We start from the raw sequence: 25,052 nt of genomic DNA, 5'->3' as shown, positions 1-25,052 counted from the left end.
CATGTACAACCACAATATTGGGATCCTAATTAGAACAAATTACACTTATTCTATATGTATAATATTTCAAAATATATTCTACTGTCATGTAAAAAATTTTAAATAAATATAAAAATAAAATTGTGATGAAAACAGATGCTTACTTGAAAGTATTTAAGAGGTTGCACAATGTCTAAAAATTATTTTAGGAGTTCTATAAGAAAAACTGTTTTAAAACTACAGAATCAACCTTACATTATATTTATGGGTATTGAGAAATTTTCTGTCCTGTTCATAAATTACCAAGATCTACATTCATCACTAGAGGACCATTTTTGGATGGAGCCATCCTCTAGTCATGAGTTGAAAAGCAAATATTTAAAATTAAAATGACTGTGGCTAAGGAAAGTACCAAGATTTCATAAGCTGCTTTCCACAACTAAGATTTTAATGACTCACTTTCTTTGAGCCTCAGTTTCCATATTCATAATGTGAAAGCAAATACTTGCCATGTAATTTTCAGAGTTGCTGAATCCACACTTACACACATTTCACAAAAGTACTATGCTTTGAATGGTTTTTCTGGTGCTCAAATGCCTGAGAGCTTGCTTGCCTTTTATAGCGATCCTAAAGTATAACAGATTTACAACATAAGTAAATATAACTAACATTTTTATTCAGATTTCAGATGTGTACATTTTTGTGTTTCTTAAAGTGAGGTACTTATAAAGTTTAATCTGCTTGAGGCCCACCTCAAATAAAGTATTCACTGCCATGGTGTATAATGGAGAGGGGAAATAATTCTTATGCATGCCATTCAACAACAGTTTCATATTCATGAATACGTTCTTCTTAGTATAAAACTAATGATGATAACAACAATCCTGAAGGAACATAGTGCTGTAGCAATGTCTCCCTTATTTCATTCTCTTCTAACTGGACTTCCCCATTCCCAGACAATATATGGTGCTGGTCCCCTCCCTGCTCCACAGTGGGACCTCTGAGAAGGCCTGTATACTTCTGAGCAACCTGAATGAAACAGTGACTGTAAGTGTCTCCTTGGAGGCTCTAAGGGAAAACAGGAGCCTTTTCACTGACCTGGTGGCACAGAAGGACTTATTCCACTGCATCTCCTTCACTGTGAGTGTGTCTGTTCAAATATACTCAGTTCTATTGGTCAGGGTCTGGGGATCTAATATTGTCAAGAAAAGGCTTTGGGAGGCTAGCAAGAACTTCAGGAAGGACTCTAAAGGAGAAACTAAGTGTAGGAATTACAGAGCAGTGCATAAATTTCCAACCATAAGAGACAAATATTTATAGGCATGTTGAAAATTAATTTAATGGTCAAGGAAAAATTATATTAACCAGGGAAAGAAGTATGCTGTAGACAAAGGAAAAAAATGTGACTTCTTAAAATTCAAATGGAGAAAACATTTACAAAACAAACCAGGTCATGGTTCAACACAAGCTACCAGTAGTGGACTTAACAGGAAAACATCACACTTTTTCTAATAATAAAAATTGTAAGCCAGGCATCGTGGTGCAGTCCTATAATCCCAGTAACTCAGGTGGTGGGGGATTGAAGCAGGAGAACTGCAAATTCAAGGCCAGCCTCAGCAACTTAGCAAGACCCTGAGCAACTTATCAAGGCCCTATCTGAAAAAAATAAAATAAAAAGAGCTGGGAATGTCACTCAGTGATAAATTACCCCTGGGTTCAATCCCCAGTTACTCTCTCCCACAAAAAAAAAAAAAAAAAAAAAAGAACTCTAAAATAATTACCCTGAGCAAATACCCAATATCTCTTTAGAGTCAACTACATAAGGATACTTGCAACCTAGTGCCAATGAAATATCATCATGCTTTATTTTCACAACATTAAGACATGCTTCTACCATGCCATTTTAGCATAAACCATCAATTTTGTAAAGCTTAGTGTATAAATGAATCAAAATTGTTTGGTATGAGCTCTATGAAGATATGATTCTCAGTTATAACTTTTCTTAATAATCTACTTTTTGAAAACCTTGTGTTATGTCTTTCCAATTGAAAAAAAAAAAAAGGAGAAGCACTTCCTGTCTATGCCAACTTTCCCAGATGGGAATGAGGGAATGAAATTAAGTGAAAAGGGAAAGATCTTCAGACAGGAGTGGAACAGGAAATGGAGAAGACTTGAGAGGCTGAATGGGTTCCCAGGATCTCGTCTGTATTTCAGGTTCCACAGTCTTCATCCAGTGAGGAGATAATGTTCCTCACTGTCCAAGTGAAAGGACCAACTCAAGAATTCAGGAAGCGGAACACAGTGGTGGTTAAAAACCAAGAGAGTCTGGTCTTTGTCCAAACAGATAAACCTGTCTACAAACCAGGACAGACAGGTATGAAGAGATTTACAGTCGAGACAGCATCAAAAAGGAAAAATCTTCCTCCCCTGCCTAGTACCCCAAATCCCTAAAATCCTGGTGCCTTAATAGCTTGTCTTACACTAAGCTATGAGCCCAGTCCAGGGTTTGGGAAGCTCACGGAAAATACTTTCGTTTCAGTGAAGTTTCGCGTTGTCTCATTGGATGAAAACTTTCACCCCCTGAATGAGTTGGTGAGTCTCCTGCTAATATTTATGTATAGTCACTATTATTTGTATAAACTGGATGGGAACCTCTTTTTTGTGTTGAAATGATAACCAGGGAAAGAAAGAATCTGATATCACTAATTTCTGATGTTAGAATAGCACAAGATCCTCATTGAAAACATTATCCCAGCAGGGAGGAAGAGTAGGAAGAAAAGAGTAACATTAAACAGAGACATGAGATGGGAGGGAAAGGGAGAGAAAAGGGAAATTGCATGAAAATGAAGGGAGACCCTCATTGTTATACAAAATTACATATAAGAGGTTGTGAGGGGAATGGGAAAATAAACAAGGAGAGAAATGAATTACAGTAGATGGGGTAGAGAGAGAAGATGGGAGGGGAGGGGAGGGGGGATAGTAGGGGATAGGAAAGGTAGCAGAATACAACAATTACTAATAGGGCATTATGTAAAATTGTGGATGTGTAACCGACGTGATTCTGCAATCTGCATTTGGGGTAAAATTGGGGGTTCATAACCCACTTCAATCTAATATATGAAATATGATATGTCAAGAGCTTTGTAATGTTGTGAACAACCAATAAAAAATAAATAAAAGAAAAAAAAAAAGAAAAAAATTTAGTGGCATGCATACCATAATCCCACATGTACACAAATAAATAATGTTGAGAAACCCTGAAAAAAAAAAAAAAAGAAAACATTATCCCAGGTCATGAGTACACAGTTTATGTCTTGGTCTGATAATCAGTTGTCAAATACTTACTCTTTAGATTCCAGCTAGGAAAATTAGAAAAAAATTATTAAGAGGCTGGGGATGTGGCTCAAGCAGTAGCTCGCTCACCTGGCATGCGTGCGGCCCGGGTTCGATCTTCAGCACCACATACCAACAAAGATGTTGTGTCCGCCGAGAACTAAAAAATAAATATTAAAAATTCTCTCTCTCTCACTCTCTCTCCTCTCTCACTCTCTCTTTAAAAAAAATTATTAAACAACGGATGCAGAAAAACTGTCAAAAAGCCTAAGTTCAAATTGACTTCTCAGAGATTTAACGTTTTTCTAAACACATTTACCAAAATCTCTGTGAAGGAATATGAAGGTAATCAATGTGTTCCTCAGTATTGAAGCTTCAGAATTTGTGATAGGAAATAACTCTTTCTATTATAGTGTAGATATCAAACCAGATTCTTCATTTTTCTCTCTCAAATTGACAACTTCACATTTTTTCATCTCAAAAAAAAATTCTTCTCTTCTAGCTCCTACGACAAAAGATGATGAAATAATCCTTGCTTCTCTTTCTCACATCCACTTCCCCTTCACCAGGAAATCATTGGCTTAAAATACATCCAGACTACTTCTCACTACCTGAATTGTAACAACCAGGCCAATACCATCTGTAAACAAGTTCATTGCAATTACTTTGAAACTCACCTCCCAAGCTCTACCTTCACTCTTATATACAAAATCAAATACCACATCCATTATTCTATCAGCTTTATACTTCTTTGTTCTTTCTTCTTGGCACTTATATCTATATTATATATGTATATGAATGATATATATAAAAGCTCGTTTTTATCCATCCATAATAAGCTTACATTATTGAAATGTAAGCTTCATAAGAGTAGATATATTGTTCTTTTATGCTTTGCTATATTCTCAACATATAGAATGATACAAACACATGAGTAAGTACATAATAAATATTAGTTTTAAAAAATGAATACTCAGACGTGTTATCCCATTTAGCTTTCTCTTTTTTAATTTACAATATTTCTATGATTTCTTATTTATAGAAGCCTAGTCTTATTTTATATGCCCTTAAATCTTTTTTTAAAAGTTAAATAGTTTAGATGGATACAATATCTTTATTTATGTATTTTTATGCAGTGCTGAGGATTGAACCCAATGCCTCACACATGCGGGGCAGGTGCTCTACAACTGAGCTACGGCCCCATCCCCCACTTAAATCTTTCTAAGGATAAAAAATTGAATTACATGAAAAGAAAACATTGATTAGGAGAACTATTTCCATTTCTTCTAGCTCTTAAAATTACCTAAGAATTCTGTTAGCCATATTAATAATTAGACTTAAACATGATTAGATAAGGATCTAAAAATTAATAAAGATATCATAAGTATGTCTTCCCCAATCTGTAAAATTCAATAGCAAAAGAATGTTTTTACTCTGCCATTGTATGATGCAATTTCCTTTGGGGTCCTCTGGATAAATTATTGGCCAGGTTGTAGCAATTCATTCTGAATGCTATTCGCACTTAAGTAATGTTAGTAAATCCCATTCCTAATGAATGGCAATACACATATATATTTGTTGATGGTCTAGTATTTAACATCAATTATTAATTAAGATGGATTAATTAAAAGTTTTATAAAATTTAACCTGGAGTCATTCCATGATTTATTATAGAGTGTGCTATTCTTCATTTACATGGAATTACCCCATAGAAATGAGAATAGGGAATATTTGGGAACTATTATCAACTTCTTTCTTTTCTTTTTGTATTTCAGATACCACTACTATATATTCAGGTAAGTAGCATGAAATATTCCATTATTAGAAGGAAAAAATAAATTCAGGGAAAATATTCTTATCGGACAGGTTCTTACAATATCTCAGAAATTTGTCATTAAGGGAGATGCCTCCAAATTCACACAAGGCTACTTGGTTATAACTCATCTCCCATCCAAACCCCTCACTACTACCCCATTTTTCCTCTTTGTGAAAAATGAATATAAGGTAGATTTATAGATTCCTTTGTTTATCTCTGATGTTCTAAGCAATTTTGTAAATGATAACTAATTTATCCACAGGATCCCAAAGGAAATCGCATTATGCAATGGCAGAAACTCAAGCTGGAGAGTGGTCTCAAACAGCTGTCCTTTCCCCTCTCATCAGAGCCCCTTCAGGGCATCTACAATGTTGTGGTACAGAAGGAATCAAGTGGAACAACAGAACACCCCTTTGCTGTGGCGGAATTTGGTATGGATCATGGAAAGTCATGGAACATTTTTCTTCATATTTAAACTTTTAGGGACTAAAATTTAAACTTATTTATAGTCCTTCCACTTCCCATGGGTGAAGCTGGGCTTGGAGTAGAACTAATGACATCCAAGGACTTCAATGATCTTTGAATAGCTCTTCATATAGCTTGGTTAATTTTGCAGTACAGTTTAATATCCAAAATAAAACATCTTTATTTTTGTAGAAGCATTCATAATTCACTAAGGTTCAGGGATCTGTCATAGTCCCTCAACCAAAATCTTCATTTGAGAGTAAAATAGATAACAGATGTATTAGAGAATAAAGCTACCTTTTTCAACGCCCCAAAGTATCACTAGAGAATTGTTACTGAGAATCTGAAAATATGAATGCCCCAAGAGTTAACAATCTTCAACCTCCTTTTTTACCAATTAACAGTGCTTCCCAAGTTTGAAGTGCAAGTAACAATGCCAAAGATAATCACTATCATGGAAGAAGAGGTGAACGTGTCAGTGTGTGGCCTGTGAGTTGATTTTTTTAATCTTTTAAGGGAAATTATTTAAAGGAGATTCACCACTTGAGATATTTTGGCTTGTTTCTCTAGCAGTAGCCTCAATACAAATACTTTCAGTACTCTGGAAGCATCCCCATCTCTAGAATGTTCTCTTGTTGTTTTTCTACTCTTCCTATTTCCTTTCATGTCTTTTTCAGAATTACTGTAACTATCATGGGGTGGAGAACTGTTTCCAGAGAGGCTATTCTGCTAGGAATGACTGAAAGTGGCACGCACCCACACATGAGTGTGTGCACACACACAGAATAGTGTTGAAGCGTAGTGACTTTACCTTAACCAGAAATAACAAAACATCTATGTGGGAAATAATCAATACATGGTTATAAAGAAAATTCTATCATCAAGATCATTTATCCGCCCTGGAAAGCACAGTGAGAAAACAAGACTAGATTCAGAATGTATAGAGATAATCATGTAACCAAAATCTCATCTAGCTCAGCAGTCTACCTAAAGCATGTCACATATCTTTCTGTAGCCATTTTTACTGAGATAACTGAACACAATAGCTCAGCATAGTTCTTCCCAACCTTAAAAATTCATGTTTCCAAGGTCTTAGATCCCCATCCATGGTAGCCCCACAGTAGCACAAAAAAAAAAAAATAGGCTAAGTGAAGAGATAGGTCCTAAAGCCTAAAGAGTACTCATGTATGGCACCTACTATTCAACTGGGCCCCTCTGCCTGTGCTATTTAAAGGTAATGGTCACCAAGTGCCCAATCCCACATAACTTATGAGCTAATTCTCTTGCAAATAGCAATATAGAAAATACTCTAAATAGGGAAGGAAAAAATGCCCAGAAAAACACAGTAATCACCTATCATATATTTATGCCCAATCCCACTTTTATAAAAGCAAATAAAATGCAATATAAACATAGGTTTATACTGAGGAAACATCATCATACTAATAGTTTAGATTCCTATGTAATTTTCAGGTGCTCAATACTTCTATTTGATTTTATTTTCTTTGTTTTGTTTTTATTGGTATTGCTTTTTCTCTTAAGAGTATTTTTAGCTCTTGGAGGAGAAAGGAGAGGGAACATGGGGGTAGGAAACATGGTGGAATGAGAAGGACATCATTACCCTAGGTACATGGATGATTGTGTCAAAAAACACAATGAAAGAATAATATAGTGAATTTCTGCAAATTCCACTGAAGATTTTCTAAAAGAGAAGAGTAAGTGCTCAGTTTGCTTGCCCTCAACAGGTTTTGAGCCCTTCAGAAGCAGAGTGAAGTACAGAGGGTGAATATACTGTAGCTAAGAGAAGTTTCAGGTAAGAAATAGAGGTGTTCCGTGTCTGCTTTGACTCATTTGCAATGTTCTCATGGCAGATACACATATGGGAAGCCTGTCCCAGGACATGTGACTATGAGAATTTGCAGAAAGTATAATAATCCTTCTGACTGTTTTGGTGAAGAGTCAGAAGCTTTCTGTGAGAAATTCAGCCAGAAGGTAGGTTGAAAACACTGCCTCTTAGGGGACTAACAATAAAGGCATATTGATAAGCAGTGAATAACAGCATGATGTTAACTTGGGAAGAACAATCTAGAAGAGAATTCCATGCTAGATATTATAATTTTCTCTAAATCAGTGACTTAGCACAATAGGAATTATCTTTTGTAATTGCCCACTTGAATGCTCTAGAATGTAGGAGTCCTCCAAACTCTTTGGGCATTTACTTCTATGAAAGGAGGAAAAAAACATACATCTTTTTAATTACCTTTGCTGAACAGGTTCTGCTCTCTTTCTATAAGCAAGAACCTGTTACATGGCCCCATCTAGATCCCAGGGAGGTAGGAAAGTCTTCAGATGGGCAGCCAATTCCCAGCCACAACTGTCAACTATGAGAGGAGAACCCAAACTGTGGTGAAGAGTTAGCTTTATACCATAGTAAGATTATCCCCCAAATTTTAATGCATTCTATCTCATTGTCTCTAGAGAATTTCAGATACCAAAGAATATATGTAAGAATTTAAGATATTTTTATATTATGTATAAGGATATAGATAAGATGTCATTGTGAAATACAATAATTAGTTCCTAGATAGTATATATGTTGTACTTATCATAGAAAATGCCTAGATTAAGTTGTCTCAAAAAATCCATTAACTGAGCACTGACCTGTCCAGAACAGTTACACATGTTTTTGTATTTTATTTTCTCTGCTCTTAGCTCAACAGCCATGGCTGCTTCTTCCAACAAGTAAAAACCACTCTCTTCCACCTGAAGAAGACAGGGTATGAAATGCAACTGCAGGTGGAGGCCAAGATCCAAGAAGAAGGAACTGGTTTGTGTACCGTGTGGATATGGAAGAATGACAATGAGCATTTATTCATTTCCTTAGCCAAATAATGAATTAAGGGAAGGGTAGTATAAGAAGTTCAGGGACATCATCCTTCAATAAATCATTTTTTTCCAGGTGTGGAAGTAACAGGAAGAGGGTCCAGTGAAATCACAAACACCATAACCAAGCTCTCATTTGTGACAGTGGACTCACATGTTAGACAAGGGATCCCCTTCTTTGGACAGGTGGAGTATTTTGCAGTTCACTAGTCAAACCACATATGGTTTCTGATCAAGTTATACTTAATTTGTTATCAATCAACCACAGTAGGAAATATAACCAAAAGCAAACAACCACATAAAAATACATCTACTCATCTTAAATTTGTATACAAAAATCTATAAAATCATTCTAAAATTCTATCAAAATTTAAAGTTTTTTCTCTCTCTTTTGGAACAGCAATGTAGGATGTCACTTGGTCTCCTTTTCTTGATTTGTCAAGCAATCTCAAATTTTTAGTCTACTTTCTCACAAGAATCTAGAAATTCAGGATGACCCATTACATTATCCTGCTAACACTAACTTTGTATAGAAATGGATGATCACCTACTGGTGCTTATATTTTTTGTTTGGAAGTATCCAAGATTCTGTTATTCCTAATATTTCACTTGTAAATATATTTACATTAATTTTCTATTAAAAGTATATTTTAAAAATATTAAACAGGAATAAAGTTCTATTTAAGGTTCCCAGATTTTAAAAGTATAAATTTTCTCACAAATCAAAAAAAATTATTTTTACTTTTAAAAAATTATACTTTTAAAAATGTTTACTTGTGTTTAAAAAATATATCATTTTCAAATACATTTATTTGAAAATAAAGAATTGGAATTTTGTACCTATTCTTATGTTTGTACATGCAACTGATATTTTATTGACAAACTTTTAAGATTTTGTTAATCAATTATGAATACTGACCCAAGTCAGTGTATTTTGCTTGTTGCAACCAAAAGTAGCTTAAATTAAAAAAGGATTTTGAATGTTCCCACCACAAAGAAATAATAATTGTCTGGGGTGATACATATGCTGATTACCCTGATTTGATCATTACACATTGTAACATGTAATGAAATGTCATATTGTGCCCCATAAATATTTACAATTACTATGTCAATTAAAAATAAAAACTTTTGAAGTACTTCATTGTGAAAAACAAAGTCACCTTGTGGAAAATAAGAACTGTGCTACACTTCTCCTGTACTACTCAGGAGGAGGTAATTTGGCTTTACCTCACTAATACTTTGTGCATCACTTCACTTTTATATTTTTAATACGGGAAGTGCATCATAAAATCTGCCTACTTTCCAAAAGATGGAAAAATCTAGGTTGAGAAGACGATACCATATATAAACTACCTAGAAAAGCACACAGGATAGTGTATTAGCCATTCCTCGGTTATGTACTTATGATACTTTATGACACTAATTGTAAAAGCTAATAATCTACCTGAAAATAAGTGTTCAAGTCTCAAATAAATTTGACTCCTGGATTAAAATTTTCTGTTACTATATTATTCTGGTGCCCTGTAACTCTCCAAGAGTTATAAAAATTCTCAGTGTTTCTAAAATACCCAGAATACATTCTTCAGATCATCCCTATTATTCTTGTCACTTTCTATTCCTTCACTCTGCCTTAGTTTTCTTTGTAGAATTGATTACTACTAAATAAGTGTATATTATTTTTGAATGTATTTAACGTATGTCTCTTTTACTTGACCATAAGCTCTGTGGTGAAAGAACTCTTTCTTGCTCACTGCTATATCCTCAATACCTGAAAACTATGTGCAACATATAGGAGGCATTCAAAAATTATTTGTGATGAAATGAATATGTTTCCTGTTTTTAATCTTCAGGTGCGCCTTGTGGATGCGAAAGGCATCCCTATGCCAAATAAAATCATCTTCATCACAGCAAATGAAGCTAACTATCACTCAAATGCTACCACGAATGAGGATGGCCTGGTGCAGTTCTCCATCAACACCACCAACATTATAGATACCTCTCTTAGTATCATGGTAAGTTTGGAAATAAGTTACCAATGACATGAAGTGTCCTTGAAAAAAAGTTGCAACCTAGAAGAGATGAAATTTACAAATTGTGTTTAATCATATAAAAAGAAACAAACTAGAAATTAGAAACCAATTTAAGGTCAACTTTTAAAAATTTTGTGAAAAAAATTAATATATTGTTGTGGTTAAAAGTGTGGGTTTTCTGCCTGCTTTTACTCCCTCTATCCCAACCAACACAAACAAAATCTGGTGAGGCTACATTAATATCAGCCAATATAATTGAAGGCAAGGAATATTATGCATGATAAGAAGATTCATTGCAAAATGTCTGGATCTTTTCACCTGGAAAATACAAACATTCTAAATTTATATTCACCTAATTATATGGTTTCAACATGTATAAAGCAAATACTGACAGAAACTGAGAGAGAAATGGGAAAATCCACAATCATAAAGTCCATGATGCATGTTTCCAATAAAGGGTGGAAAAAATGGGAAAACTTCAGAAAAGTGACAAAATATGTGAACAAAATAATTAATAAATATAAGTAACTGATTCTATGAATGTCAAATAATTCCTAAAGTCACATTTTTTAAATTTATATAGAAAATTTTCTAAAATTAACTATATACTGGTCCTTAAAACAAGAAACAGTAATTTCTGGATTTAAAAAATCATATCAAAGATGTTTTCTGACCATCAAGGAATTAGAACTGTAAATTGTTAACAAAAAGATAAATATAAAATTCCCAAATGTTTTGGTATTAAATAATTATATTCACTATAATCTATATGGAGGAAAAGAAATTACTATGTAAATTTAAAATGTTTTAACCAAAAGATAATAGTTTGTCTATAACTTGAAAAAATATTTTCTATACATAAAATTGTGCCATTTGAAAAAGAAAAGTGTGGGTTCTACTTTAGCAACATTTGTGGAATGTAAAATGGTACAGCTACTATGCCAAATAGTGTGACAATTCCTCAAAAAATTAAAAAATAGAAATTACATATATGAATATAATAATATATATAAATATATTACCATAAATACTAGTGTGTGTGTGTATATATATATATATATATATATATATATATATATATATATGCATGTGTGTGTGTGAGTGTATTGGTGATGACCCTATTCCACACTTGGGTTACAATAAATAATAATAATCTATTATACATTTGGAAAATATGTAAGAAAGGATTTCTAATTTTCCACCATAAAAAACATGAAAAATATTTGGATAGATATGTTTAAACTGATCTAAATGTTACACAATGTATATATATATCAAAACATCACATGGTGCCCCATAAATATGCACAATTATTTCATATTTATGTATGAGCTAAATTTTTTTAATTAAACTTAGTCAAAGACTTGAGAGTAGGCTTTCAAAAGAGATATTTGCACACCCATTTTTTAAATTCTTTTTTAGTGATTTTTTTAAATAAATGACAGCAGAATGCATTACAATTCTTATTACACATATACAGCACAATTTTTCATATCTCTGATTGTATATAAAGTATGTTGATACCAATTTGTGTCTTCATACATGTACATGGGATAATGATGTCTATCACATTCCACCATCCTTGCTAATCCCCTGTCCCCTCCCTATCCCTCCCACCCCTCTGCCCTATCTAGAATTCATCTATTCTTCCCATGCTCCCCTCCATCCTATCCCACTATGAGTCAGTCTCCTTATATCAAAGAAAACATTAGCATTTGTTTTGGGGGCTTGGCTAACTTCACTTAGCATTATCTTCTCCAACACCATCCATTTACCTGCAAATGCCATGATTTTATTCTCTTTTATTACTGAGTAAAATTTCACTGTGCACACCCATTGTTTATAGTAGGGATTCACCATGGCCCAGGAGCAGAAACTAACCAAATATTCATCAACCTATGAATGGATAAATGTTTTAAAATGCAGTATATATATCCAACAAAAGATTTTTCAATCTTAAAAATTCTATCACATGCTACAATATCAGTAAACTTTGAGGACATTATGCTAAATAAAAATAAGATGGTCACAAAAAAAGACAAATACTACATGATTCTACTTCCATGGTCTCTAATATAGTCAATGTCATAAAAACAGAAAATAGAATGAATAGTGGTTGCCAGGGGCTGGACAGAGAGAGAAATGGCTAGTTGCTGTTTAGTGGATGTAGAGGTTTAGTTTGTTAACTTGAAAAATTCTGAAGATACTTTGCACAATAGATATACTTAACACTACTAAACTGTACACTAAAACATGATTAAAACAATAATTTTATGTTGTGATTTTAACCACAATTTTTTCTTAAAGTGTGGGTTCTAAAGTGAAAATCAAATAAACTGGATATAAATACTGACTCAACCCTACAATAAGGGCAAATAACTGGACAAACATTTATGTTTCATTCCTTCAGCTGTACAATAGGTAAAATATGATCTAGTTCTTAGGGTGGCTGTGAGATTAAATGACCTAGTGCACCTTAAAGTACTTAGTGATGCTCCCTTTAACTGTTACATACTTTTACTCTATAAATGCCCTAACATAATTAGCATTTAGTTTCAGAAATACGCCCTCGATAAATTGTCTTACTTTGCTTTTGTCCTGCTATTTTCCCAGGTGGTCTATTTCTACCCATTTAACTTGTTTTATATAGCATGCAGTCTATTCATTAATAGATGTAAATGTGGCTACACAATAAATATTGCACAGTTATAGTGATAAAACGCTCTGCCTTTTAGAAGGTTTCATGTTGGTGTACAAAGAAAGGATAAAGTGTATATTTTACTGATTCAGCTTTAAATGGATCACATAAAAATTGCTAACAACTAAAACTTGAATATTTGCTCATTTATCAAGTCAGAAGTATCCTGAATGCTTTCTACATGCCACTGTACTAGTTCTGACAAAATATTTTAAAATTTTCCCTCTTTTGATGCTCTCATATATTATCACTAGAAAATATCATAGAGATATAATATGAACAAAGCATTTTGCTGGCATAAAGATTCATTCATGCTACTTGGGACCTTGAGGAAGCTTGGAAAGAGCCAAGGAGCAAGATCTGCATGAAAAGAAGTTGAAAATACAACTGAAATTGAGCTATGAAGCATAAGAATCCAGAATCACTAGAAGCATTAAAAATAATCAACTTAAGATAGTCCTGGAAAGACAGGCTTCCACTAATTCACCAACTCTTTAAATAATCCTTTTTATGACTATAATGCACCAATTTTAAAACTTGGAAACTGGGTGCAGGGTACACACCTGTAGTCCCAGCGGCTCAGGAGCTTGAGACAGGAGGATCACAAACTCAAAGCCAGGCTTAGCAACTTATCGAGGCTCTGCGCAACTCGGTGAGACCCTGTCTCTAAATAAAACACAAAATCGGGCTGGGGATTTGGCTCAGCGGTTGAGTCCCTTGGGTTTAATCCCTGGTAGCAAAAGAATAAAAACAATAATTTTAAAAAGTATTAAAAGTGTGGAAAGAAAAAAATAAAATAAACAAATGAATAATGCTTTTTACAGAAAGTTTTTTCAGACCCCAAAGGTTGCAATATTTCCTTTATTCGTAATACTCACTTAAACCCCATCATAAAAGAAGCAACTGCTTTATAAAGCACAACTCTTCAATTTCTAGAGAATATTTACCCTCTTCAATCAGGTTTCACAGCCCAGTGCGTCTACCTGCATAGTAAAGTATCCAAATTTCAAGCAACTATTCAGAGCAAAGAATGCTTCCTTTTATGCGCTTCAGATATATAAATACCAAACCCAGGATGCTCTGTAATGTAAAAGCATAAACCATGCCTGCATTTGATACAAATCTTTCTCATCTCTTACTGTAGAGCAAAATATTTCTAACTACTAGTTAAGGTACAAGAGTAAACTTACACGGTTCTGTGAGAACATTGATCCTTGATACATAATCTATAAAATAACATTGTTTTTTATTCATTAGGTCAAACACAAGGATCACAGCCCCTGCTATAACCACCAGTGGCTCTCAGAGGAAAATGAGAATGCATATCACACTGCCAATGTTGTATTCTCCCTGAGCAAAAGCTTTATCCACCTTGAACCTATTCCTGGTAAACTGCCATGTGGCCAATCTCAGACAGTCCAGGCACATTACCTTCTAAATGAACAGGTCCTACAGGAGCTGAAGCAGCTCGTCTTCTATTATCTGGTAAGAAGGGAGGTCCCTGCATTGACTCGTCTATAGAAGGAGCTCTCTGTGGGGCATGTAATTATATAGCTCTTTCAACACCACTATTTTGACTTCTTATCCATGTTCATTTTGAAAGTTTGACTTTTCTTGTGGCAAATTATTGAGAGCAGGGGCTAAATAAAGCAAGCATATGGCATGGAAGGCAAGATGGAGGAAAATCTCTTTTGGGCAAACTAAATTTCCTTTTTTATTTTCTTTATGCAGATAATGGCAAAGGGAGGAATTGTCCGAACTGGGACTCATGTCCTGCCTGTGGAGCAGGGAGACAGTATGTATTTCCAAAATGTCCATATTTCTGCCCTATTCTGACCCATTCAACCTACACTGCAGAAATATTTTCAAATACAGATAATTTCCATCTAATCTCTGTAAAAAGAGGAAGTTGAAGGAAGGAAAGCAATATTTCTTATTTTCTCCCTTTATCATATATTTGTTTTCTTTTTCTTCCAGTGTATTCTGTTTAATTATTTAAACTATTGATGTTATTGTGCATACCATATACTTAACTGCAAATATTTATGGATCTCTTCTCAAAATGAGAGACATTTTAGCATTGCATAAAGAACGGGGAGGAGGACAGGAAAGTTCTGGGAGTCCTTCTATATTCCAGGTCTTGTTCGAAATCATTGATATCTTAATACGTATCTTATTTCTCCTTTGAAGGTAGTTATGATTTTCAAATTTTAAATTGAGTACTTCCATGGTTGAATGGGCCTCTCACCATAAACAAATATGGAACAATATAAATCTTTGAGGTTTTCTCCTATTCTAAGGAATCTAAGCAATGAGTTACTGGAAAACTATAAATGAACTACTCTTTTGACATCTCTGAACCAACACAAAGCACCAACTTAGGAATGTTTAATGCAACCTCTAAATAATCTACAGAGGCATTAAAAAAAAACTTCCAAAGGAACATAGTCTTCCTCTGATAAAAGGACGAAATATTTGTTTTCATAGAAGGGGAGAGAAGATATGAGTATAAATACAATGTGCTAAACTCTTAGCATAATTTCAGTTTCTATTTCCCTTTGATCTAGACCTCCTAGTGTGAGGTCTACATCAAATGGTACCAAAGTTAGATGTATCCACACCTTTAGTTCAGAGTCTTATGTAAGTGAGCTAAAGCTAAAATTGGTGAGAAATCAACATGTGAATTATGTAGGAGAGGAAGATTTTCAAAAGTTAGGATTCTTATTAACATGTACTGTTTATTATATCTACTCATAGAAGCAGTTATTAACCAGACCAAGCTCCTAAAATGGCTGTGTGACACAATGATTTTATTTCAGCTTTGGGGAGATGTATAACACATGACTGATCCTCTCATTCTCTCTGTTCCAGTGAAAGGCCATTTTTCCGTGACCTTCCTTGTGGAGTCAGACTTGGCTCCGTTTGCTCGATTGCTGATCTATGCCATTTTACCTGATGGGGAAATGGTTGGAGATTCTGCAAAATATGAGATTGAAAATTGTCTGGCAAACAAGGTGGGTGCTTCAAACCATAAAATTTCAACATTCAAAATTGATAGTTATTATAATTATGAATTACTTCATAAGTGTGAGCATTGAGGCCAAAGGGTTTAAATGAATTCCCCAGAGACAACCAGCAAAGTAACAACAGAATCAGATTAAGAAGCCATGTCAGTTGACTAACTCTGCAAAATTCTATATATACCATTGTCTTTAACATGTCACAGCTCAAAGTACCTTGCTCCCTTTTTTTATGAAGAAATATTGGGAAGTATGCAACCAAGTTTTTAAGACCACAAATATCCAAAACAAAAAAACAGGAGCACTTAGACTCATTTGCATTCCATCCTAAATTAATAAGCACCTCATTGTGTATGAAAGAATAAAAAATGACACCTCAAAATTAGTAGTTTATAAATCATAAGTCATTTCAATGCCTCTACTGAATCTTGAGATTCAAAGTAAAGTACAGAAGACAAAAAGCCTTAGTACTTACAAAATACCAGTCACCAGGAAGGCAAACAAAGTAGTTACGCATTAAATTGAGGAACACTCAGGAAATGCAAGTGAACCCATGGTTAATCTGGAAATTTGCTTTTCTGACATCTGCACCAAATTCACAGGTGGATTTGAGCTTCAGACCAGTACAAACTCTTCCAGCCTCACATGCCCACCTGCGAGTCACAGCTTCTCCTCAGTCCCTCTGTGCTCTCCGAGCCGTGGACCAAAGTGTGCTGCTCGTGAGGCCCGAGGCTGAGCTCTCTGCATCATCGGTGAGTTCCTGACAGCCTCAGAGATCACGAAGGACTGTGCAACGGGCTTAGATCAGAAAGAAATGCTTGAGTCGGACAGGATCTATTAAAATTATATCTATCTATCAGTTAATAATTTTGAGCTCTTTCATATGTGAAAGATAATTGTACATAATTTCTCATGTTCTCTTTCTCTCTCTCTCTGTACACACACACACATACAAAACTAGCTTCTGCAGCTCAAAAGAATTAATAAAAATTTGTTGCACCATGTACTGAACCAAATAAAAGAATTTTTAAAAACATAAAATATAATAAAAATTAACCAAAAATGGACTTATGATTCAGATATAGTAAAGTTCTTGCTCTACGTCACATGGCAATACAAACCCAAATATGATTGTATAAGACCATCTATATAAGAAATGCTATGAGAATACAGGGCAGGTTGCAAAAAGAAAAGGACAGATACACAAATAAAGAAAGTAACTCTGAGGAATCAGAAAAGTTATTTGTAAATTATATTTATTAATGTAGAAGAGACCATGTACTACACAAAGCCTCTGAATTCCCTCAGCTTCGTGAAACCAATAATAGTTTTAACATTCTGAAAATCCTAATGAAAGTGATACATTTTCCTGCATTAAGACTGCACAGACTAGATGAAATTTCAGATTCATGTTTCTATAATTAAATCTGTTGAAATGATGACTATCTCAAGCTGATGACTATCTCAATAATTTCTAAAAAATTATATATAGTCTCTGATGATTAAAAATTACCAAAAGTGAACTGCTAAATGACATTGATAAGTCAGATATTTTTAAATACAGTGTTAATAAAAGAAATAGCAAAATGGTATGCTATTTCACTTAACTACTTAATAACATGCACAGGTTGCTGCTCATATCTTCAAATTTTCAATATGAGACAAACTGGAAAAACAGCTTATTGAAGTTTTTTTCTATCAAAAATTTACAAAGGAAAATTTTATATTTTTAATTCCCTAAAATAGAAACTTATGAGGATATATTTCTTACTTTTTTGGTTCTTCTAAGTGGGATTTTAGTTGAAGCTATTAGGTATTTTTAAAGGAAGAATTAAAAGTATATTGCAATAGTGGAAACATAAGTATATATGGAAAAATTAATGTTTTATGTTTGCATAACAATTTTAAGTTCTCAAAGGTTTTTTTAAACTGTACAACTCTTTTTTTAATGTTTTTTTTTTTTTTAGTTGTCAATGGACCTTTATTTGTTTGTTTATATGTGGTGCTGAGAATCAAACCAGTGCCTCACACATGCTAGGCAAGTGCTGAGTGACCCCAACCCAAACTGTAACAACTCTTTATTATTAAATTATTAATAATAACACAGAAGCTTTCAAGTATTATTAGGATGCTAGTTCTTCTCAATCCGTGATTAGTGTTTTATTAATGAAATACTTTGCTCCTACTACTAATAAGTCATTCATTTAACACATATTTAATACCTACTGTGTTCAAGACACTACATTAAATGCTGCGAGTCTGGTAGTGAACTACCAGAAAGATTAAAAAAACAGGTCTGGCCAGATACAGTGTCCACCACTGTATGTAACTCCAGCAGCTCAGGAGGCTGAAGCAGGAGGATCACAAGTTCAAAGATAGACTCAGCAATTTGGCAAGGCCCTAAGCAACTTAGCAAGATCCTGTCTCAAAATAAAAAAGGGGGGGGGGGGCTGGGGATGTGGCTCAGTAGTTAAGTGCCCTTGAGTTCAATCTCCAGTACAAAAATATATATGTATCTATATGTGTGTGTATGTTATATATATATGATTTACATTTTCAGAGATGAGACGACAATATATACTTTGGAGAGAAATAAAAGCAGGAAGGGGCAAGGGGGAATGTTAAGAGAGCTGCCTTTGAGAAACTGTCTAAGTTCATCACAACACGTACTTTGCCCATCTATTCAGTTTCAAGCTTCTATAAATATCGTGCCATGCACCTATCAGCACTTTTATGTCTGTCTTACTTCTACCCTTCAAATGAATCTGAAAGTGTGGTTTTCAGTATTTTGCAGATTTATGTCTTGTGTGAATCTGGAGCATTTTGCTTCTATAAATAATACCTTAGAAAATATTATCCTGTCTTATATAGAAGATGCACACAATACTTAGTCATATGCCTGTTTAGTGTGTGTGTGCCTGTTTAGTGTGTATAAATATGACCATTAAAAGTTTAATATTATGCTATTTGTACTGTTAAATACTGAGTGGTAATTATTCTTTTTCTTTTATCCTTGCTCTAAAAAAGTATGTTAGCCCCCATGTCCTTTGTGTTTGCACAGGTTTATAAGCTTCTACCAGTGAAGGACCTCACTGGCTTCCCTGAAAGTTTGAATGAGGCCGAAGATCAAGGAGAGTGTCTCAATCGTGATAATGTCTATATTAATGGAATCCTGTATTCCCCAGTGTCAAATACAAATGAAAAAGATATGTATAGCTTCCTACAGGTAAATTTCTGATGTTGCAGAGAATCCTTAAGGTTCTTATAATATCACATATAGAGAAATTATTCACTTTAATGCCTTTTATCATGGTTGAGGTTAATGGAACAGAAATATCAAATGACTTCCTCCAAAGTCAATAACAGCAGTAGCTCTGCTAAAAGCAACAGAACCAGGACTGGAACTTCTGGACTCTTAATCAAGTTTCCTTTTTTATTAAAGTTCATTGCTTTTTTTAATTTTTTAGATGTATATGGACACAATTCATTTGTTTTATTTATTTTTATGTGGTGCTAAGGATTGAACCCAGTGCTTCACATATGCAAGGCAAACATTTCTACCACTGAGCCACAACCTAGCTCATGCTTTGTGATATTTATAAATTTCCTTTATATAAAATAATTACTGTTTAATACAAAATGAAATTATAAGTATACTAATATTCCTTCTACAAATATGACCATTAAAATTTTAATATTAAGCTACTTGTACTATTTGTTGAATTCAATATATATGTGTGTGTTATGTACTAATCAGGTGATCATTTTCTTTATAGGATATGGGCTTAAGAGTATTCACAAACTCAAAGATTCATAAACCAAAAGTATGTACACAGACTACAGCGTATCAAGCAAGATTTTCAGCATATGACGGTAAAAAATTAAATGATTTAATTTGCCTAAAGTATTAAATCCAATAAAAGTATTGTTTCTAAGACAATATGTGATAAACATTTAAAAAAGAAAAAAATAACTTGTGATTCAGATATACTATAGTTTTTGCCGAAGGTTACATAACAACACAAGCCCAAATGAGATTATCTCAGATCTCCCACAAATGCAAATCTGAAAGGAACACAAGGAAGACTATGTAAAATGCTATAAGACAGGTATAGATATGCAAAATAAAGGCAAGATTAGCTCTGATTAAGGAAATCTTTCATGAATAATCTGCTTCTGGTAAATGGAGATGTATGGGGTTGAAAGGGAAGAGAAAGTTTCCAGGCATAAGATCAGTGTAAACAGAAATAGAAATGCTCACAAGACTATATTCTCATCAGTCAAGTAAAGAAGCTCGTCAGCTTTCCCAAAACATCAGCCAATGTTCATGTGGAAACACACATTCATCAATGATGTAAGCTATTTCGTTGGTGAATCGGTAATAATAATCAAGGATTTATTTGTAATCTTATATTGTAAAAATAAGGTTGAAGATAAGTTTAGGACATAAAAAAGAAAGTCAAAAATACTTTGACTTTCAAAAATACTGAATCAATTTTCTTTGTGGAATTTAAAGATTGTATTATTTATAAATTACCAGTAAGATTTATACTAAAATTGTGTAAGTACAAGTATACTTATGCAAATTTTCTGCAAAGAACTGGCTGTTAGCCAGGTGTGGTGGTTCACACCTGTAATACCAGCATCTGGGGAGGCTGAGGCAGAAAGATCATGAGTTCAAAGACAGCCTCAGCAACTTAGCTAGGCCTTATCTTAAACTAAAATAAATAAAAAGAGCTGGGGATGTGGCTTAGTGGTTATGTGCCCACAGTACAAAAGCAAAAAAAAAAAAAAAAAAAAAAAAAACTGGCTACTAAATATTTACTTGTACTTGTACCTAACTCTGACCTGCTTACATACAATGAAATAAAAAGCCTTTTTATCCTGACGCTTTCATACTTATCAACTATTTCTCAAAACTCTATATCTATTACAATTTTTCTTTGCTCCACAGAGGAACACACCAATGGCAGTTTGGCCTCCTGGCCACCTCCTGTGCCATAGGTCTCCATTTAGCACAATGGGTAGTAGTCTCATAGGACTCCGCAGAGTCTTTCTGCTCCAGAACAATTCAAGGCTTTCTACAAAGGTCACTGTGTTCTCTGTGATTCTCTTCCTCTAGCTCAATTTATTCTAATACTTCATATTTGACTAAAATATCACCTCAAACAAATTTCCCCCAACTATGTAAGTGTCTCCTCCCGGTTCCTCTTTATTTTATGGCCCTATTTATTCAGTAGCACTTATTACAATCTCTCAGAAGCTTTACCTTTACATTTATTGTCTTTTCTCTCACCACCATAGGACCACTTTACATACACCAAATTCAGGAGATAGATGCGCCAGTATCTCACAAAGAGACTGTAAGAAAGTACTTCCCTGAGACATGGATCTGGGACTTGGTGGTGGTAGAGTAAGTAACTTCCTTTATCTGTAAATGCAACAATATAGATTCCTTACAATTTTTACTTCTGGGCTAATTCCTCTTTTTATTGTAAATAGTTTTAAATGTACAACATGATGTTTTGATATATATATATATATATATATATATATATATATATACACACACACATAGTGAAATTATTATGACAGTCAAGTAAATTAACACATCATTTCTTGTTGTTGCCTTGGGGGTGGGGGTAAGAGAATCTAAAATCTATTCTCTTGGCAAATTTCCAGTATATTATATATTGCCTTTAACCATGGTCTTCATGCTGCCAATTAGATCTCTAAATTTATTCCTCCTACATAACTGTGATGTTGTACCCATTCACTTGTCTCTCCTTACTCACCCCTACATTAATCACCATTCTATAGTCTGTTTCTATGTATTCAACTCTCTTAAATTCTCCATACAGGTGTTTTTGTGTCTTACTTCATTTAGCATCATGACCTCAAGGTTCATCCAGATTGTCACAAGTGGTAGGCAGTATTACCCTTTTCTTAAGGCTGAAAAATACTGCATTTTATATATGTACCACAATTTCTTTATCCATTCATTCATCAACAGACATTCTGGTTGTTTTCAAATCTCAGCTATTATGAATAACACTGTAATAAACATAGGGGCACATGTATCTCTATGAGGTGATGATTTCAATTCCTTTGAGTAGATACCTTGAAGAGGAATTTCAAGATCATATAGTTGGGGTGTTGTGTGTGTGTAAACTCCATACTGCTTTGCATAATGATTGTACTAACTTACAGTTCCCCTAATAGTACACAAAGATTCCCTTTCTTTACGTCCTCCCCAACTTTTTAATCTCTTATCTTTTTGATAAGTCATCCTAACAGGTGTGAGGTGATAATAGATGTGAGGTGATAACTTCTTGTGGTTTTGATATGTTTTCCCCTGGTGTTTAGTAATGTTAAGAACTTTTTCTTAGGTCTCTAAGCTATTCTGTCTTCTTTGAAAAAAAAAAGTCTATCTAATAACTTGCCAACTTTCTGATCATTGGAGTTTTGCTTTTGAGCTGTGTGAGTTCTTTATACATTTTCAGTATTAATCCCTTATCATATATATGGTTCACACTTATTTTATTAATCCATGGGCTGATTTTTCATTTTGTTAACTCTTTCCTTTGCTGTGAAAGGCTTTCTAGTTTACATAATCCCATTTGTCTATTTTTGCTTCTGTTGGCTGTGCTCTTGGTGTCATATTCAAAAAATCACTGCCCAGACCAATGCCAAGATTTTCTCTATGTTTTTACATGAATTTTATAGTTTCAGATCTTACTTTCAGATCTTTAATCAATTTTGACATGATTTTTGTTTACGATCAGATAAAGACCCAATTGCACTCTTCTGCATGCACACTCTCTCCAGTTTTTCCAGTATCATTTATTAAAGAGACTTTCCTTTTCCATTGTTTCTTCTTGGAGGCCTATTGAAAATTAGTTAATCATATATGGTTGAGTTTATTTCTGTGCTATTGTCCTTTTCATTATTCTATACATCTTATTTCATGCCAGAATCATACTATTTATTATTATGACTTTGTAATATAGCTTGAAATCAGGAAGTGTGATTCCTCCAACTTTTTCTTTTTTAATACACAATATGTTTACATATTTATGAAATATAGTACAATGATTTGATATATGTATACAATGTGTGATGATCAAACCATGATAGTATTTACACCTCCTGAGATAAATCTATGTGTTGGCAAATTTTGGACTCTTCTAATTTTTTTGAAACCCATCATGTACTGTTGTAGACTGCAATTATAAATTATTATGCTATAGAATACTAGAACTAACTCCTTAGGTAGAGGTTAGAAAATGGGCACCAGTCATCTCTACCCACCACCGTTTCTAATCTCTAATAACCATTATTTTACTCTTTTTTCCTATAAAATCAACTTTTTATATTTCACATGAGTGAGATCATTTTATGCCTGGCTTATTTCACCAAACATATCCAGAATTTTGATAAAGATTATAGTGAACCTATATATTCCTTGGTTAGAAGTATCCCTGGATAGGTCTCTCCAAGTGGGCAGTGGAACCTCCACTCAGTCAGGGTAGGTTCTTACAGCACTAAAAACAATTTCAGGACATGTCAAAAGCAATATACATGCAAAGATTTATTAAAAGACTGCACTTATTTCTGGACATCCAAGTTTCTGCTAGAAATCCTAATAGTCTTATAGAAAGTTCCTTCTATGTAACAAATGAAATTTTCTTGTTCCTTTCAAAAATATTTTTATCCAAATTTTGTCAATTTTATAATGTGTATCAGTGTGGATCTCTGGATTCATTTTATTTGGTGTTCTCCAGATCTCTTATATCCAGTTTTCTATTTACTTCTTTTTTAAAAATTGATTTTATTTTTAAATACACAACAGCGGAATGCATTACAGTTCTCGTTACACATATAGAGTACAATTTTTCATATCTTTGTATATAGAATATGTTCATGCCAATTCATGCCTTTATACATGTGCTTTGTTTTTTTCTCTTTTTTTGCATTGCAATTCTTATTACACATATATACCATAATTTTTCATTCTCTGTTTATATATAAAGTATGTTGACACCCAATTCGAGTCTTCGTATATGTACTTTGGATAATGATGTCGATCACATTCCACCATCCTCGCCAATCCCCTGCCCCCCTTTCTTTCCCTCCTACCCTCTTCACTATCTAGAATTCATCTAATCCTCCCATACACCCCCCACCCACACACCCCACTATGAGTCAGCCTCCTTATATCAGAGAAAACATTCGGCATTTGTTTTTTGGGATTGTCTAACTTCACTTAGCATTATCTTCTCCAACACCATCCATTCAAATGCCATGATTTTATTCCCTTTTAATACTGAGTAAAATTCCATTGTGTATATATGCCACACTTTTTTTATCCATTCATCTACTGAAGGGCATCTAGGTTGGTTCCACAATGTAGCTATTATTAATTGTGCTGCTATAAATATTGATGTGGCTATGTCCCTGTAGTATGCTGTTTTTAAGTCCTTTTGGTTTAGTCCAAGGAGAAGGATAGCTGGGTCAAATGGTGGTTCCATTCCCATATTTCCAAAGAATCTCCATACTGCTTTCCATATTGGCTGTACCAATTTGCAGTCCCACCAGCAGTGTATACCTTTTCCCCCACATCCCCGCCAACACTTATTGTTTTTTGTATGCATAATAGCTGCCATTCTGACTGGAGTGAGATGATATCTTAGAATAGTTTTGATTTGCGTTTCTCTGATTTCTAGAGATGATGAGCATTTTTTATATATTTGTTGAACTTTCTATCACTTTCTCATTTCTTCTCTTGAGATTCCAGTAATGTATACATTATTTTCTTGATGGTG

General features: G+C 33.9%; 1 protein-coding gene across 1 annotated transcript in view; it reads left to right on the top strand.

Moving 5' to 3' along the window:
- The window catches only part of LOC308658617 (alpha-2-macroglobulin-like), a gene marked incomplete at its 3' end in the record, with an annotated part of 43,067 nt that overhangs the window by 2,031 nt on the left and 15,984 nt on the right, over positions 1-25,052 (top strand). Inside the window, exons 2-18 of the mRNA XM_081311437.1 lie at positions 936-1,119; positions 2,194-2,353; positions 2,519-2,571; positions 5,088-5,108; positions 5,391-5,559; positions 5,998-6,082; positions 7,465-7,585; positions 8,306-8,420; positions 8,553-8,662; positions 10,330-10,491; positions 14,465-14,692; positions 14,939-15,002; positions 16,079-16,221; positions 16,830-16,979; positions 19,289-19,453; positions 20,004-20,100; positions 21,532-21,640. Of these exons, the coding sequence (XP_081167563.1) occupies positions 936-1,119; positions 2,194-2,353; positions 2,519-2,571; positions 5,088-5,108; positions 5,391-5,559; positions 5,998-6,082; positions 7,465-7,585; positions 8,306-8,420; positions 8,553-8,662; positions 10,330-10,491; positions 14,465-14,692; positions 14,939-15,002; positions 16,079-16,221; positions 16,830-16,979; positions 19,289-19,453; positions 20,004-20,100; positions 21,532-21,640 (2,136 nt within the window). The remainder of the gene's footprint in view (positions 1-935; positions 1,120-2,193; positions 2,354-2,518; positions 2,572-5,087; positions 5,109-5,390; positions 5,560-5,997; positions 6,083-7,464; positions 7,586-8,305; positions 8,421-8,552; positions 8,663-10,329; positions 10,492-14,464; positions 14,693-14,938; positions 15,003-16,078; positions 16,222-16,829; positions 16,980-19,288; positions 19,454-20,003; positions 20,101-21,531; positions 21,641-25,052) is intronic.

Source organism: Spermophilus citellus (assembly GCF_964194105.1).
Source record: "Spermophilus citellus genome assembly, chromosome: 10".
Taxonomy (NCBI): Eukaryota; Metazoa; Chordata; class Mammalia; order Rodentia; family Sciuridae; genus Spermophilus; species Spermophilus citellus.
The sequence above is the reverse complement of the archived record's forward strand: the minus strand, read 5'-3'. Positions and strand labels throughout refer to the sequence as shown.